Below are 19,267 nucleotides of genomic sequence, written 5' to 3'. Positions count from 1 at the left end.
AAAAAATTTATACTGAAACAAAAATAAAACAAGAAATAACCCTCTTACCTGTCAAGGTCTGTATAGCCCTTTCACTGGAAGGCAGTGGCTCCTTTCTGTGAGGTCGATTTAGTGAAGTGTCCTGTGCAGAAAAGAGTCCAGGACTGTCAGTTAATTTCTTCCGGCCACTGGAGTTAGGGTTTGAAACTCTGCAGCTGCCTATTGCACTTGTGAAAAGATTTGTATGTTCGTCACCGCTGGCTGGCTCAGAGTTGGGAGTGAATCCTCCAAGGGATAGACTTGGAGAACTTTCTGAACAGTCAATTTGTAAAGGTGTCTGCAATCCCAAGGCTAAAGAACTAGCCTCTGAAGGCTCTCGGTGGACCCACTGTTCTTCTCTGTTCATTAAGCTCTTTGAAGGAGAGAGATGAGGACAGGACATGTGACACCGGTGCTTTTCCTTATGCTTATATCTCTCTCCAACAGTATCCTTTCCAAATCGATAGCGTTTCAAAGATTCCAGGACAGATCTGGAAGAGCCAGTGTCCATGGAAACCTGGGGTTGTTCAGAAGAACGGTGTTCTCTATGTTTGTGACGGTGCCTGTGTTTGTGCTCAACCATCCAACCATAGGCCATCTCAGGAGGTACGCTGGGGTAGGTACTCATGGATAGGAGAGGAGTCCTGCTGGTTGTAAGAAAGGCCTCCTGTCTAAGTAGTTTATGCTTTTTCTTATGGTATTTAGTGGGATTGAGAAGTAAATGACCAGCATGCATATAGGAAGGAGGTGGAAGTGGAGTGGTGAAAGAAGGAGATGGAGGAGGTGGATAAAGAGTGGGAGGATACCTTCCGTAGTAACCTAATCCTATGGGAGCAGCTGAAAGGGGTGAAGGAGAATAGGGCATGCCATAAGAGGGATAGAATCCAGTACTAGAAAGAGGAAAACTAAGGCTGTGCATAAAAGGCATTTCAGCCATTGCCTCCCTCATCTTAGGGGGCCTCCCTCTTTTCTTTTTTAAGTCAGGTTTTCGAATGTAGTGCAAAGGATCTAAGGGAAACGAAGGATGTGTATAGAAACTATTAAAGTTGATTCGAAAAATAGTTGGCAAAAGATCTCGGGGGATAAAATGATGACTTCGATGGGTGATCCGAATTTCACTTAGACGACTTATTAGTTCCTCCAGCTCTGCAATGAAGTCTGGATCCTGTCTATTTCGGAGTTGGGGATATTTCTTTTTCCGTTTTCGTTTCTGTCTTTTCATCTTGTCATAGCTGAGGTAATCATGACTCCTGCGCTTACATTTGTGTTTATGTTTTTCTTTAAGACTGCTAAGGACTGTAGAAGTTTCAGGGGGAATCAGAGAAACATGCTCAAAAGAATGCCTTCTCTTTTTTTGTCCACAAAATTTCTCTGCCCTGTCGGATGTGCTGTTATTATCTGTTCCAATTCCACTATCACTGGGAATGGTCTCATCACTATGAGACTCACTAATTGGGGAAGGAGTAGCTTCTTTCAGAGATGTGAGTTCACTCAAGTGTGAAGGAGAATTTGGCAACAAAGTAGGAGGAGATAACCGCCTCCTCCCCTTTGAAGCCTTTTTCATTGCAAGAGTCTGAATCATATTACCCTGTCTAGAGTGCAAATGCAAATATGGCACTGAACTGGGTTCAACAAATCCTGCATCACTACTAACAGGGCTTTGACCTCCACTAGTACCAGAAGACTGAGAGCAAATAGGTGATGGAAGAATCTCAGAACTACTAGCAGATGAAGGCAGTAAAGGGGGAAGGATCTGTCCTAATGCTGAACCAGCTGCCTGTTGAGCAGTTTGCTCAAGGACTGCAAGGCTGGTAGGGCTACCAGAAAGAATGCCATTTAAGACAGTTTTTGGTTTGCGTCCCCTTCTCTTTCCTATGTAAATGGTTCCTTTCTTGCTGACATTTATTTGTTGGCCCAATTTAGAGCCAAATGTGGCAGCAAGACTTGATACTGTATTATGAAGTTTGGATTGCACTTTCCCTTTATTACTTGATTCTACAGAACTTGAAAGAATCTGATTCAACAGCTTCTTTCTCTTTAAAGTCTTCATTTTATTTATTTTTCGGATAATTGTCTTCATTAATTGTCCATTGTTTCTTTTGGTAATTTTTTTATCTGGTTCCATCTCAAGGTCACTCATACTACAGACACTTGGCCTGTGACTGTCATCTAAGTCATCTGGATCCGGAAGTTGATCCTCACTCTCAAAGAAATCACTGCTACTTCTATGGTTTTCACTTTCAGATTCTAGCTTGCTTGGACTTTCTGTAGCAACAAATGGAGCCACTGATAGTACAGGTGGCTTCATTTTGACTGGTGACCTCATTTGCCTCTTAGGTCTACCTCTCTTTTTTGGAAAAGGTGATACAGAGAGACTTTGTTTGAAGGAAGGAATTTCAATTTCTGGCTGTAAAATTGGGGGTTCTTGTTCTTCTTTAGATTGTAAAGAAAAAACTTTAGAGGCAGGGATTTTTAAAGTCCTTTTAGGAGGACCTTCTAGTTGAGGCATCTCCTTAGATTTAGGCCTTCCTCTTTTGGGCTTATAAATATCAGACAAAAGGTCACTAGAGACACACATACTGGAGGATAGTTTGTGAGTAGCAAATGACTTATGAGATGGTTTATCACTATCAGTTAAGAGAGCAAGAGATGAAGTTGTGGATTTGCTCAACTTTGGCAATCGGCGTTTAAGGAAGTCATGATCTACAAATGAAGATGATCCAATGTTTTTCATAAACTTGGCCGGCTCAGAATTACTATTTGATAGTGAACTACATGAAACATTTTTAAAAAGCTCTGATCTTTCTAATTCTAGCCCTTTTGGAGACCGGCATGTGCTTCTTGCCACCACTTTAGTCCACCGAGGTTTTCTTCCTTTTCTTTTTTTTAATGGTTTGGACTGCAAACTAGTGCTTAGGCTTTCAGCAACTTGGCAGTGTTTGTCTGATGCAGATACTGCACCTAGTTTTAGAAAAGGTTTGTTACTAAATAAACTAGTGAAGTTAACAACTGAAGGAGTAATTGTATGAATACTGGATTCAGAAGTCAAACTTGGCTTTTTTCCCAAGGAAGAGCTTATTCTTGGAATATCTATATGTGTAGTTTTTGAATCATTTAGCTCTTTATCAATCCCTTTAGACTCAATACTTATGCTATGACCCATTGACCTATGACCAATATTCAAGTGGGTATTTTCAGAAGTAAACTGTTTTTTTCCAACAGATTCAGAAATTTCTTCCATTAGTTCTGTGGTAGGACTTAAAAGTAATGGATTAGGAGCCAACTGTGAAGAATTTTCAGGGGGACTTCTGGTTAAAGGATTAATAGATACAGTAGGTGATGGGGAAGGGAGATTGCTTTCTCCTACTGCACTAAAAGGGGATTTTGCTGTAGATGCATCAGAAGCTCCTCCCAATTGAAAGTCTGGAGAAGTGCAATATACGGGAGGTTGCTTTTCATGCTTTGAGGTTTCAAAAGATCCCCTTTCACTGGATGAGAAACTGTCTTGCTGAATGCATGTTCCTTCATTAAACATTTCTTTCTCCAAATTAATGATTTCTTTTCGGACTGAGAACTTTTCCAATATGCTTTCTTTACTCTGCCTTATAACATTCTTTTCAAAAGTTTTGCTGGTGGCACTGTCTTTCAGGGATTCAGAAAGTTCTTGACTTTCATGATTACTGATGTTTGTACTACAAGAAGCCTTAATGGGTTCCTGAGTGGGGAGCAGTGCTTCGGCTTTAAGGTTTATGGCATCTTTGCCGACCAGTCCTGCCATAGGACAACTCACTAGTTTTTTACCAATGTCCTTATTAACCAATCCCATTGTAGAACTTGCTACAATCTTCTTTGCACAGTCCTTGGTGACTAGGCCAACAGTAGAACCTAATTTCTTTCCCAAGTCTTTATTAACCAGTCCAACCACAGTGCCAAGTCCTAACTTCTTGCCAGACTCCTTATTCACTAAACCTGGAACAATACCAATTCCTAGCTTCTTTCCTGAATCCTTGCTCAGCAGTCCTACTGTAGTGATAGTTCCTGGCTTTTTGCCTAAATCTTTATTAATGAATACCGCCGTAGTGCCAGCTCCCAATTTTTTCACAGAGTCCTTATTGACCAATCCTACTGCTGCATTAAACACTGGCTTTTTCCCAGGATCTTTGGTTACTAATCCAACTGCTGTGCTGATAGTTGGTTTTTTAATTAAATCCTTATGTATTATTCCAGCTACGGAGCCTAAGCCAGCTTTCCTGATCAAATCCTTGCTAACCAATCCTGTTGTTGTGCCAGTTCCTAACTTCTTCGGTTTTGTCTTGGAAGACTTGGAAGGAGGACAAGTAGCAATGAGCTGGGCCAACTTTTCTGTTACACTAGTTCCTCCATTAAGTAATGCTCTGTCCTTTAATTCAGGATCACGGCTACCAACAAGAGAAGATGGTGTTCCATTAATGTAATCTGCCATTTCTGATTGTACTGGAGAAAGCTTCTTAGACAAAGGATTGCTTTCTCCCTGTGAATGAAGATGGATACTTTCTTCAGACTGACATTCAATGGCTGCAACATCACCTGTTTTCTTGTACAACTTTGAAGGGTCCTAAAATTTGAACAAGAAAAAGGTTTCAGAGAGTAAACCTTTAACCATTCAGCTTTGCATTATAATCCAATAAATGTCACATATCAGCTACTACAGATAACAGAGCTTTAAAAAAACCCTGTGCTACACTAAATGTCATAATACATTAATTTATCTGTTGCTATATCAGAAACCATCAAGATATGTTTGTTGACCTTACATCATATAAATCTATACATCACAGAATCTTTAGAAGTATCTCTATGATATTCTTTGACATTGTTTTAAACAGAAAATTATAGTTTCTACTTTCACTTTACTTTTGATTGATTACACATTAAGCATATGAATGTACTGTTTGTGAAAAGACAAATATTTCTAGCTAAGGCCCTCTTTTTCTTTCTTTCTTTTTTGATTGTAGATGAACACAACACCTTTATTTTTATGTGATGCTGAGGGTCAAGCCCAGTGCCTCACATGTGCTGGGCAAGCATCCAACCACTGAGCCACTATCCCAGGCCATAGCTACGGTCTTCGTTCAAAATAATAGTTCACTGACTAACTCCTTCATTGACTTCAATGACACCAAACCAAAATGGGGCAATCCTGACCTATTTCTACTCCTTTAACTCATTCTAAATTATAGTCCTGAAGAGAGCAGATAAAAGCTCTCTTAATGTGGGAAAACTAGAAAAACCAATTTTAAAATTCTTATTTTTGGCAAAATATGTTTTGAGATGAAATCTTACACTAGAAGCCATTTATCCTAAGTAAGTTATTGAATACTGCAATCTAATTCATGAATCCTCACTATGTACTTTACAAATAAATTCACTACTTCACACAATAGTCTATTTTACTTTGGGACAACCAGTAATAAATAGTTCTCTCTAAATATAAAATAATCATGAAAAACCTGAAGAAATGTAAAGATATGTGGTGTTTGTGGCTAGGAAGACATAAAGATAACAAGTTTGCGAAAGCAAATTTGGTACCAGAATGAAGATAGGTGATTAACTAGTAAGTCACATCTCCATTTTTATTTTTTATTTTGAGACAAGGTCTTGCTAAATTGCTTAGAGATCTAGCTGTTGGGATTACAAGTGTGTACCACTATGCCTGGCTATATATTTTGTTTTTATCTGTGCTAGGAATCAAAACCCAGGGCCTTATGTCAAGTAAGCCTTCTACCATTAATCTATATGCCCAGTCCAAAACTTACAAAGAAAAAGATCCCAAAACACATCAAATTGTATCAGAAATTACATAATAATATGGGAAATTATTTTTATTACTTTAAAGCATGATATTTAGATTACATCCAGAGTGTCAGAGTTGTATTGTAGCTCAGTGGTAATCAGTCTTGCCTATCAGGTATAAGGCACTAAGTTTGCTCCTCAGCAAAACATAAAAATATTTATAAATAGTAAAATAAACAGTAAAGGTATTAAAAAAGAGATTACATTTGGAATTCAAGCTTGCCATAAGTTTTGGGGGCTGAGATGTAGGTTGGTTGATTGCTTGCTTGCCTAGTTAGTGAACAAGACCCTCAGTTTGATCTCCAGCACTGGGGTTGGGCAGGGAGTATGTCCTCAGAGTAAACATAAAGTGAAATACACTTTGTTATTTTTCTGTAATTTTCAAGATTCACTTTCTCAAATAACAGAATAAGTCTAATAATTTTTCTTCCCAATAGCATTTCAAATATTTAAATTCAGTCAGAATATTTAATATTTTGCTTCAGTTATACTTCTTTCTAGTCCATTTCTAATTAGGACATTTCAATTTGTAAATATTCCTCTTTCCATGTGGCACCTATATTGAAGCACAATATACTCAATATTTGACAGACACAGAATAAAGAAAAGTGTCTCTTCTCCTGGACTGGACCCTAACATTTGACCAAGAAGAAACTCAAGGGGGGCCAACCTCATATTCATATTCTTTCCCCTTCCCTACCCCTCTCTCTCATAGTCATCCCCCCCACCCCGGCCACACACACTTTTTAGAGAGACAGGGTCTTCCTATATGCCCAGGATGGTCTTAATCTCCTGGACTCAAGTAATACTCTCCATTCTGAGCCTCCCAAGTAGCTGGAAGAGATTTGCTGAGGATTGAACCCAGGGCCTCACATGCTAAGCAAGCACTCTACCACTGAGCTACAGCCACAGCACTGGAAATCCTTAAAAATGTCTTCCAATAGCTTCCCATTCTATCATATAAAGAATCCCTTTCTTCCATGTTTATTTTTTAAAGATTAAAAGACTTCATTTTTTTAAATATTTAAAAGTATTTTTAAACTCCAAAATTATGGCACTTTCAATTTTAAGTTACCCTTTAAACAAACTATAAGTATATGCATTACATGAATAAAGGTCACAAGCAATACTGAACTAAAAGAAGCTAGAACACTAGAGTGCATATGACATATCTCCATTAATATGAAGTTCACAAATACACCTAACAATTTATGATAGTAAAAGTCAAGCCAGGTGTGGTGGTGATGTCTATAAAACCCAGCTACTTGGTAAGTTGAAGGGAGGATTGCCTGTCTGGCTAATTTAGCAAGACTTGATTCAATAAAAAACAAAACCTGCTAGGGATGTAGCTCAGTCACTGGAGGTCCTTGGGCTAGAACCCCAATAATGAGAAGAAGGGTTGGGGGAGCAAATAAAGAAAAAAAGTTAAGAAAAGGATTACCTTTGATATGGATGGTAATGAGACAAAAACCAGGGAGGCAATGGTGGATGTTGGTAATGTTCTATTTCTTAAATTGAATGCTGGTTATAGCTATTTCTTAAATCTTTTTAAATTGTTTTTTTTTTTTTTTTTTTTTGGTGGGTGCTGGTAATGTTCTATTTCTTAAATTGAATGCTGGTTATACAGGCATGGTGGCACACGCCTGTAATCCCAGCAGCTTGGAGGCCGAGGCAGGAGGATCAGGAATTCAAAGCCTGCCTCAGCAACTTAGCAAGGCCCTAATCAACTTAGTGAGACTCTGTCTCTAAATAAAAATACATAAAAAATGGCTAGGGAGGGGCTGGGGATGTGGCTCAAGCCGTAGCGCGCTCGCCTAGCATGCGTGCAGCCCGGGTTCGATCCTCAGCACCACATACAAACAAAGATGTTGTGTCCGCCAAATACTAAAAAATAAATATTAAAAAAAAAATTCTCTCTCCCCCACTCTTTCCTTCTCTCTCACTCTTTCTTTAAAAAAAAAAAAAAGGGGCTGGGGATGTGGCTCAAGCACTAGCGAGCTCGCCTGGCATGCGTGCGGCCCGGGTTCAATCCTCGGCACCACATACAAACAAAGATGTTGTGTCCACCGAAAACTAAAAAAAAATAAATATTAAAAACTTCTCTCTCTCTCTCTCTCTCCTCTCTCACTCTCTCTTTAAAAAAAAAAAATGGCTAGGGATGTGGCTCAGTCGTTAAGCTCCAATGGGTTCAATCCTCGGTACAAAAAAAAAAAAATCAATGCTGATTATGACTGGAAACTGGGACTATAAAACTTCACAGAGTTGTCACACTTTGGATTTGCACACTTTTCTATGTAAATATCATACTTCAATAATAAAACATTATTTAAAATTTGTCTGGTCAGAAAATAGAAACATCCATTTCCCTTAATCAGTTAAAGAATCTGCTCAAATCCGATTGTTTACTTCTGCCAGAAATAAATTATCTCGGATAAATTAACTGAGTACAGAGTACTCAGAACTGAGTACATTGTAAACCTGGTAGAGTAGCACATTGGAAGCCCTGGGTTAAATTCCCAGTACCACACACACACACACACACACACACACACACACACACTCAAAAGGAAAAAATTAAAACACACAAACATAAGTGCAGCCTAAAATGGCTAGTATCTCCTTATGATTAAAGGGGTTAAAGACATACAGAGATGAATAATTTGGGGTTGGTTTTGAAAATCATTTGATAAAAATCCTGACATTAGATAAACTGAATAAATAAGACAACGTTATTAAGATTTTTGAAGGGGGATATTGTGAATGGAGTAGTTGTCCTCATTTCCGTTTCAGAGGATTTGTCGCTCATATACAGGAATGCCTTTGATTTATGCGTGTTGATCTTATATCCTGCCACTTTGCTGAATTCATTTATTAGCTCTAATAGCTTCTTTGTGGACCCTTTTGGGTCTGCTAGGTATAGAATCATATCATCTGCAAATAGTGATAATTTAAGTTCTTCTTTTCCTATTTTTATGCCTTTAATTTCTTTCGTCTGCCTAATTGCTCTGGCCAGTGTTTCGAGGACTATGTTGAACAGAAGTGGCGAGAGAGGGCATCCCTGTCTTATACCAGATCTTAGAGGGAATGCCTTCAATTTTTCTCCATTCAGAATGATGCTGGCCTGTGGCTTATCATAGATTGCTTTTACAATGTTGAGGTATGATCCAGTTATCCCTAATTTTTCTAGAGTTTTGAACATAAAGGGATGCTGTACTTTGTCGAAAGCTTTTTCTGCATCTATTGAGATGATCATATGGTTCTTGTTTTTAAGTCTATTGATGTGGTGGATAACATTTATTGATTTCCGTATATTGAACCAACCTTGCATACAAAACAAAGATGTTGTGTCTGCCGAAAACTAAAAAATAAATATTAAAAAAAATATTTTTGAAAACTATATTTGGTACTCGTGATTTTTTTCTTCTTACATTTATAAGGACACTTTTTTTGTGGGGGGAGGGTACCAGGGCACTCAACCACTGCACCACAACCCTAGCCCTATTTTGTAGTTTACTAGAGATAGGGTCTCACTGAATTGTTTAGCACCTCACTTAATTGCTGAGACTAGCTTTGAACTTTTGATCCTCCTGCCTCCGACTCCTGATCTGCTGGGATTATAGGCATGCATCATCATGCCTGGCTTTTTTTTTTTTTTTAATATTTTATTTTGGGGCTGGGGATATACCTCAGTTTGTAGAGTGTCTACCTCACATGCACAAAGTCCTGGGTTCAATCCCCAGCAACACCAAAAAAAAAAAAAAAAAAATTTAGTTGCAGGTGGACACAATACCTTTATTTTTGTACGGCTAGAACCCAGGGCCTCACGCATGCTAGGGGAGCACTCTACTGCTGAACACTTTTAAAGGAAAACTGTTAATAAGAGCTATCATTTTAAGAGAGTATATTATGTATTAGGCATCAAGAAGGATTCTGCATTAAAACATCCCATTAGATATATAATTTTTTTCAATAGGAAAATAAGTTCTGTGGATTGTACCAATGTAAATTTTCTAATTTTGATACTGTTCTATAGACATAAGATTTTACCATTAAGGGAAGCTGAATGAAGTATACACAAAACCTCTCTGTTACTTTTGCAATTTCTTGTTCAATCTATAATGACTTCAATATAGTTTGAAAAGGAAAAAAAAAAGAGGGGGGGGTGCAAAACTACTTGCTGGTTTATAGCCCACTTGCTATAATCAATACAATGAAGAGACTTATATGCAAATAAACTAAGAGACTATAAATTCAATGTTCTCATATTAGTCATTAATTCAGAAAATCAATCTCCTACTGGGTGGAACTTAAATACTTTTTTCTTTTTGCTACAATAAATAATGTAATGATATCCAACTGTATGTATCTTTGCATAGTTGTCCAACTCCTTCAGATAATTTTTTTTTTCGGCAGGCATTGGTGGATAATGGGGATTAAACTTAGCCTCCCCAGACCTTTTATTTTTTTTGAAACAGGGTCTGGCTAAGTTGCTTAAGATGAATTTGTAAATGTGAAACTGCTAGGCTAAAGGGATGCACATGTATCAGTTATACATTCTGGACAGTTAAATGCAATAAAGATTTTTCATTCCCATTATCAGTTTTTAAGATTTCACAACTGATAGAAACACTTTCTTTTGCATATCTATTTCAATTTCATCTTGTTACATGATTTTTCTGACTTTTTGTATTTCTTCAGCAGTAAAATAGATGTTCAAGGTCTTGATATACATTATTTTTCTAAATTGAAAATTTAAAATGTGAACGCAGAAGAGCCCTTAATAATTTAGAAATATAGTTTTCTGTTGGTATTTGACAGGTGACTAGTTTCCAAAAATCCAATTCAAATAACAAAATCCTCAGGTGCTGAAGTCTGTTACATAAAATGTTATTTTCGTATAACCTATTCATCTTCTTAAATCCTTTAAATCATCTATTATGTATAATACCTAACAACATAAATGCTATGTAAATAGCACACTGTATTGTTTAGAGAATAATGAAAAGGAAAAAGTCTGTACATGTTCAGTACAGATGCAACCATAGTAGGCCTAACTATACAGTACACAAATGAGATGCAAGGGAAACAATTCTCAAATAAGTGCTGGAGAGAGGTTGAGGATCTGTAAAATGGTAGTAGACTATCGCAGATTATACATAAACACATCACTTCATTTATGTGAATTCAGTGAAGCACAGGTACACAGAAAATACAATTGTTACTTTTTGGGACTTTCCTGCTTGATTTGTATGTGTGTGTGTGAGTAAAGGGGGGGGGGTATTTTCAATCTGTAGTTGGTTGAATGCACAGATGCAGAACCTAAAGTTAACAGTCCTTAGTTTCTTGAATGTTACATATACTTTTACCAATTTACCAGTTGTCTTTCATCTCTTAGTATTTTTCTCGGAGAAGTTATCATCTTTTATGTATTCAAATACTCAGGAAGACCAGTTACTAATTATCTCACATAGTGTATGTCATTTAATCTTCACAACCACCAAGATGCAATTATATTATTCTCATTTTAATAAAGAGAAATTTAGATATTAGCTAACATGTTCACTATTTTTTTTTTTTGTTTATTTTATCGAATCCAGAGCCTTGCATGTGCTAGGTGAGCACTCTAACAATGAGCCACAACCCCAGCACCATATTTTGTATTTTATTTGAAGACAGGGTCTCTCACTGAGTTACTTAGCACCTCACTTTTGCTTAGGCTGGCTTTGAACTTGCAATCCTCCTGCCTCAGCCTCCCTAACTGCTGGGATTACAGGCCACTGTGCCAAGTTTGTACCTTAACTTTTTTCAACACAGAATGCCCACTAGAAATTTCTGTTACTGACCAATTATAGTTTACTACCAGCTATAATCATATTATAGTTGGTAGTAAACTATTCTTTCCTACGTTGTCCTTTGTATTTCTGTGGTATCACTTATCTCCTTTTGTACCTGTGATTTTATTGAAGTCATCTTTTTTAGTCTAGCCTCAAGTCTAATAATTTTATCTTTCAAAAAAATCCAATTCCTTGTTTTGTTGATCTCTTTAGTTGTTTTTCTAATCTCTTTCTCATTAGTTCCCATTCTGATTTTTAATGGAACAGAGTCCAAAAATGAATCCATGCATTTATAGCCAACTGATTTTTTTTTTTTTACAAAGGTGCCAACAACAAGAGGGTAAGGACTATGCCTGCAATAAATGATACTGAGTAAACAGGACATCACCATGCAGAACCAACTCTTTCACTGCATACAAAAATTCACTCAAAGTGGACTATAAAATTCCCAGGGAAAAACATCTGAAAAGCTCTATGACTTTGATACGAACAATGACTTTTTGAAAATGGTATCAAAAGCAAAGGCAAATGCTATGATTTTCCTATAGTTTGAGGGTTCCCCCCCAAGGGTTCACAAGTTGAAATTTATTCCCTGCTGTGAGATATTACATTGATGGAAACTTAATCCAACTATAGTGTTTAGAAGTGGGGTCCTTTAAGAGATGACCAGAATTAAATAATCATCAAATTAACAAAAATACAAAAGGGAATGTTGGCAAGAATATGGAGAAAAGAAGCCTTTATATACCATCAGGGGAAATGTAAACTAGTAGCCCCATTATGGAAAATACTTCCAAGTTCCATAAAATATTAAATATTGGACTTCCATATGATCCAGCAATCCCACTACTGAGTATATATTCAGAATAAATGAAAATAATATGTTGAAGAGACACCTATACTTCCAGGTTTAATGCAGCAGTATTTCAATAGGCAAGAAACTAAAATAGGGAAGGGGGGGCAGGGGATTAGCAAGAGCAGTGGAATGTGATGGACATTATTATCCAAAGTACATGTATAAAGACTCGAATTGGGTGTCTACATACTTCATATATAAACAGAGATACTGTGGTACATATGTGTAATAAGAATTGTAATAAAAAAAAGTACATGTATAAAGGCATGAATTGGCATGAACATACTCTATATACAAAGATATGAAAAACTGTACTCTATGTGTGCAATAAGAATTGTAATGCATTCTGCTGTCAAGTATTTAAAAAATAAAATCAATAAAACTAAAAAAAATAATCTAAGTATTTATCAAGACTAACCAATGGATTAAAAATATACAATAAAAAGCATGAAATCTTGTCATGGATGAACCTGTTAACTGAAATAAGCAAAACAAAGAAATACTGCATGATCTCATTCATATGTGGAATCTAAAAAAGTTATCTCAGAGTAGTCATCAGAAGCTTGAGAGTTAGGGACAGGAGAAAATAATAAGTTATGTCAAAGGATATATAATTGTGGGGAGCCACTCTGAATGACCCACGCCTTCCATCCTGAAGCTAGAAGCTCTGACCCATCACTACATTTCGTAGTGACTTGGGCACTGTCCCTGTTACCTATTCCTTTGTAATACTACCCCTTTGCCCTGTTTGGGATAGAATGTTCCAAGGAAATGCCCTTTGTGTGTCCGCTTCTCTTGCTCTGCCTTTGGGTGTGGCCTTCCTAGATGTCAGTCAACCTGCTGACACCAGACATCCTAAAGCTAACTCAACTCCCTGAAACCTGACCCCCTGCCTCATTTGAATGGCTTCTTCTCAATAATAAGTGTTCAGCACGTGCTCTCTTTCTGTGGACCCTTAAGGTTAGAGGAGCTGTCACATAACTCCAAAGAAAAAGGAATCTATGTCTCTTGTGTGATAATTTTGTGCTGCCCAGTTCACCTGGAGTGACCCTGAGTGTTTTAGTTATGAGGAATTCGACATATAATTACAATAGAATAGGCAAATGGAGATAAAAAGTACATAAATAATTGCCTGGGGCTATTGTAGGGAAATATATATAACTATTACTAGCTATAGAGTTGCTTTCTTATATGATGAAAATCTAAAATTAATTAAGGTAATGGCTATAAAACTCTGAACATAAAAAAAGCAATCTATTCTTCAAATAGGTGAATTGTATGTTATGTGAATTATATCTCAGCAAAACTGCTTTAAAAAATTCAAAAATATAATAAAGTACATTAGTGTGAGCATTATCTTATGTTTAAGCAAATAAATGCTAAAATATAGATAAGAATGAGTAATGCATTTATATAATTCTTCATAGAATTTTAGTGTACAAGCCTAAAGAACATTAAACATATTAATCTTTAAGTGAAATATTTCACTTTCTTAAATTCTTGAGTCTTTCAAGAAAAATTCCTACTAGAGAATTCTTCACATTGTGTAAAAATTAAAAGCAAACCTCAATTCAGAAATGTTACAAGAAATTCCAAAATAAATCACCTTCACCCATTAAAAAAAGAAATTACCTTTGACCTGGAGCTAGTAAGGAATAGTTTACAAAATGAAAATATTAGAAGAAAACAGAATACCAAAAACAAGGTCTATTCTCATTCCAAAGAAAAAAATGTAATGCTTTAAGATAATTCTTCAATGAGTATAATTTTGTAAGGTCTAAAATTTGAATAAGCTTATTTCTGAAATATTTCTATAGAGTACTAATCATTTTCAATACTTGATAAGAAAAATTTTTGAAATTTGCCCAAGTTATGAATCCAAGGTACAAAGTTCCTTTGAAAAACTATATTAAAACAGTTGTTTATAAATTGTGTTCTGCTATGTACAAAATGTTAAATCAGTAAATATCCTACTTCTGTCTTGCACATCAGACATTTAGATATATAAAACAATGCATGCTTGACAATAAACAAATTAAACATCTGTTTTGATAGTTCACAAGTGTCTTCATTTCACCTGTTAACAAAAGAATGAACCTGACTGGTGAAAAGAAATCACAGAATGAAAAATGAGTAAAAAAAGAAAAAATAAATCATTTAACTGAATCATACAATAGGACAAACATATTAAGGCTATGAATGATTTGGGAATCATAATACAATGTTTTGTTCACATCCTCTAGTTGTTTAGAGAATGATTAAGGTACAAAATCAGTTACAGAATAACTATAAGCATAAGTTCAGTAGTACAGAGTGAAATTAACTTGCCATGTACTTAAATTAATGAAAAAGGAAAAGCTTTCCATTATTAAATATAAAAGAGTTCTGAAACAAAAGATTAATACTTCATTCTGTAGATAACAACACAAAAAGACAAAAAGTTTACTAAAAATATGTACACTCCTCAGAGTACATGACATTCATTGCAAAGTTCCTCCTGTCATTCTATTATGTTGTAGATATTATGCCATTCTATTGTGTCATAGCATGAATGCAATTAAACAGATACAGATGGAAAACTTGCCTACAATTTTATCATCTTTTAAGCCAATCACACAAAACTCTATTGCAATGTTTCTAGATAAGATGCGTTCATTTTCCCCAAGTGATTAAATGAAACATAAGTCACCTGCAAAACGTTAGAACTTAGAAATATAAATAAGGGCAAGAATCTTAAATGTGTTTCTAAAAATATTTAGCAATAATTTTCAAGAAATGTACAAAGCTTCAGTTTGTGGCATTTAGTCAAGAGAATAAAAATATCTGAGAACAGAAGTAAAAATAATGCTAGCTAACTATATTAAAGAAAACCGAACTTACCGATAATTAAGCATTTTCATACAAAATAACCAAATACTTTCTATGCAAAAGCAGACCAATATGGACCTTTCTTTTTTTTCTTTCTTCTTGTTAAGAGGGAAGTACTGGGGATTGAAATCTGGGGTGCTTTACCACTCAACTACAACCCTAGCGCTTTTTCATTTTTTGAGAAAGAGTCTTTCTAAGCTGCTTAGGGTCTCACAAAGTTGCTGAGGCCAATCTCGAACTCACAATCCTTCTGCCTCAATCTCCCGAGTCACTGGGATTACAAGTGTGCTCTACTTCACCTTGTTAGACTTTTCTTAAATTACAAAGCCACAGAGGTTCCAGACTTGAATTCTATTTTCCAGACTGAAGCCCAAACCCTATGCTCAGTCTCATTATACTCTATAATTGAGAGTAAGCCAAAACATATTACTCAAGGAAGTTTAATTTCTTCATAAAAACATTATGACAATGGAACAACACAATAACAATATACAAATTGTGTGAGGTGAATTTCTACCAGCAAAGATCTCTTTTTGCTATATAATTTAAGGAACAAACATGTATGTTTGTCCCAGATATCAGCAGCAGAGGGCAAGTAGTTATTCTTTTTCATCACTATTTTATTCCAAAAATGAAAAAGTCACTGCAACAGTGACTTAATCTATAGTCTCTTAGGATGGTCAACTTCCCCCATAAATCCCTATCTAATTTCGAAAGAGATACAATTTAGAACTATATGACTCACGAAGTCATGTCAGGCAGGAAACAAGTTCATCTTTACAAACACTTCTTCTATTAATCAATTTTCCTAAAAGCACCAGGTTTTGTTATTGTATTTAATTTTGATATCTTCCCTATTTATTTCCACGGAAGCTGTCTCAGAATTTATCAGAAATGTACACTTACTGAGCAGTCTACATGTATCTCTGGAGTGATTTTCAGGCATTAAAATGAAATAAAAGATATAAACAATCATAAAAATCGGTTTTGAATTAATGAATCAAAGTGATGGCATTTAGGCTTAATTCTCTGGGAAAGAGGAAGCTGTATCTTCTTACAATTTGGCTCAATGATGACTTTTCCCATAGTAGGACCAACAATAAAATGAGAAATATGCACATTCCCCATATTTCACTATGTATACCACTAAATTAACCCAGAATACAGACTCAAGCAGATATCCCTTACATTCTACATTCTAAGAGAAAGTAAACCTCTCAATCAAAATGCAGTGCTGATTAAGTTCAAAATGAAAACGAGAATTGAGGATGAACCTGACTAAACTAATTATGGTAGTTTAAATCTTCCTGGTACATTTCTAGCAAAGGCTCCACAGTGCAACAGAAGGAATTTGATTCTCTGTTCTATTTAAGGGAACATATGCTTTTATAACTCTATTTTTGGGGAAAAAGTGACATCTTATCTTGTGCCCAAGGGCTACTCGTTGCACGCGCGCGCATGTGTGTGTGTGTAAGGGGGTGGGGCACTTTACCAAAACATGAACGAAATGTGAAGATCCAGGATAATCTGTTTAATTGCTACTACCACAGAGAACATGGGTATTGTGCCCAGTACTCTTCTCTAGAATCAAATGCCTCTATCTCAAGAGCTTCCAAAGAAAATAATTAAGAGAAGGTAAGAAAACATAACAGTACTTAGCAGGTACCTACATACCATCAGGTCTTTTTTCTTGAATAGTTTTTATCAAAATGAACACAGGAATGAAAGGTAGCAATGGTATATGTAGACTTGCATTCTGGATCTTTTATAAATTATAATAAGATATAATATTTATATCTATCCTTACCACTATCCCCAATAACCCCTGCTTCCTGGCTGTCATGAACTGAGCAGCTTTCTTCCACCATGCCCCCTGTCATGATGTTCTGTCTTGTCTTGGGCCCAGAGCAATGGAGTTGATCAATATGGACTGAACCTCTGAAACCATGAGCTAAAATATTTTCTTCCTCTAAGGTGTTCTTATTTGGTCATCTGGTGACAGTGACCCAAAACTGACTACTACAAAAGTACTGAATGTGGTGCTGATAAAGAAGAGAACCTCCTGATAATAGAACAAGATAGACTCCACGCAAAGGATTCTCTAATGAAAAAGAATACTAGCCTGAAATAGGTGAAATGGTAAGTCTGATCCACAAAACAGCTACAAAACTCTGGAAGGAGCTGGACACTACTCATGCCTTGATACTAAATAGAAATAACTGTTTCTTTATGTGTATGTCATTCCACTTGGAGAAACGAACCAGGCAGAGAAATGAATTGCTGAATGCCTAATAATGCCCTATTACAATGTGCAAAATAAAGTATTACTCTGAAATGAAAGTCACTTCATAAATAACTCTTATTACTTTTCCGTAAGGTCTTGACTTTTCAGCCTTTCTACTGAGAACTCATCAGAATAAACCTAAATTACAGTATCTGTTTCCTTTTAATAACATTTAAAATAAATTTGTGACTGCTAAAGAGAATGAATAAGTATCTTAGTCTAAAAATCCCTGAAAAATCGTTGAATTACAGCTGTTTTGGGTTTTTTTTAACCTCTCATAGGAATAAAAAGCAACTAAAATATATATATATATATATATATATATATATATATATATATGCCATATTCTTTGAAATATTTTCATTATGTGATTTAAAATGTAAAACATTTACAGATATTTTAGTTACAATATAATTCATGTGAAACACTATTAAAAATATCAGAATATTAATACACTTCTGTGGTAGAAAAATGAAGCATGAAAGTTGAAAAATGCTAAAAGTATGTTAAATTTTAAAAGATGAAATAGTGCACATACAATTGACTTCAATATGTAAAACATATACAATAAAATCAAAAGCCACACTAATTGTTAGCAGTATTATCTTGGGTGGTATGATTATGAAGTGAAAACTTTTTCTCCAATATTCTTTTTTTTTTCTAATGCACAGTATGCATTTGCTACCCTAATTTAAAAAAAAAAAAAAACAATAACAAGAAAAAAAAAAGAAATAATAGGTTCAGAGGTGGCATCTTGCCCATAGAGCACAGCACTTTGACATGTTTTCCAAAATTGAAGGTAAAATATACATAAGAGATTCAAGACTTGGATGCTAAAAAAGAAAAAAAAAAAAAGAGGTTAAGAAAAGATCAAATTTAATAGTTCAGTATCTACTTTGCTTAAAGAGTAAGTAATGGTTCACCTCAACAATATCATTTCTGATATATTTGTTGATTTTGTCTTATTTGATAATCTGTATCCTTCTCAGTTTAAGTAGATTTTAGAGAAAGCAAAATCTTAGAAATACTATAAATCCAGACTGAAGGAAATGGTTTCATACTAAGTCGTTCCACAGAAATAATAGTTAACAGGCTAGGACTGTGGCTCAGTGGTAGAGTGCTCGCCTACCATGCATGAGGCACTGGGTTTGATCCTCAGCACCACATAAATGTAAAATAAAGAAATTGTGTATAACTAAAAACTAAAAAAAATAAATATTAAAAAAGAAACAATAGTTAATATGGAAATTACCATCCTATTACAATATATTCCTCTCTTAACTATTGACATTAGACATTTGCTTATACAAAGCAATGGTTATTTGTAATATATATGCTACGGTTATTAAGCAGTCCCAGGAAGACACCCTTCACCTTTTACTACCTTTTAGCTTAAGGTAGAGTGTAGGAGAAGTGAAGAATAGATATCAAAAGTTTTTTTCTAGAAAGAAAATTATTCTCATTATTTTTTGTTTTGTTTTGTGGTGCTGGGGATTGAACTCTGGACCTTGTGTATGTTTAAGCAGGTGATCTAGCACTGAGTTTCGCCCCAAGCCCTGGAAGAGGATTCTTTTT

General features: G+C 35.5%; 1 protein-coding gene across 3 annotated transcripts in view; it reads right to left on the bottom strand.

Annotated features, from left to right (window-relative positions):
• The window catches only part of Ash1l (ASH1 like histone lysine methyltransferase), a 175,692-nt gene that overhangs the window by 118,665 nt on the left and 37,760 nt on the right, over positions 1 to 19,267 (bottom strand). For all 3 annotated transcript variants that reach the window (XM_077791088.1, XM_026404956.2, XM_077791090.1), the window contains one exon: positions 49 to 4,612. In XM_077791088.1, coding sequence (XP_077647214.1) covers positions 49 to 4,612 — 4,564 coding nt within the window. The remainder of the gene's footprint in view (positions 1 to 48; positions 4,613 to 19,267) is intronic.

The sequence above is a fragment of the Urocitellus parryii genome, chromosome 11 (genome assembly GCF_045843805.1).
Source record: "Urocitellus parryii isolate mUroPar1 chromosome 11, mUroPar1.hap1, whole genome shotgun sequence".
NCBI lineage: Eukaryota > Metazoa > Chordata > Mammalia > Rodentia > Sciuridae > Urocitellus > Urocitellus parryii.
The sequence above is the reverse complement of the archived record's forward strand: the minus strand, read 5'-3'. Positions and strand labels throughout refer to the sequence as shown.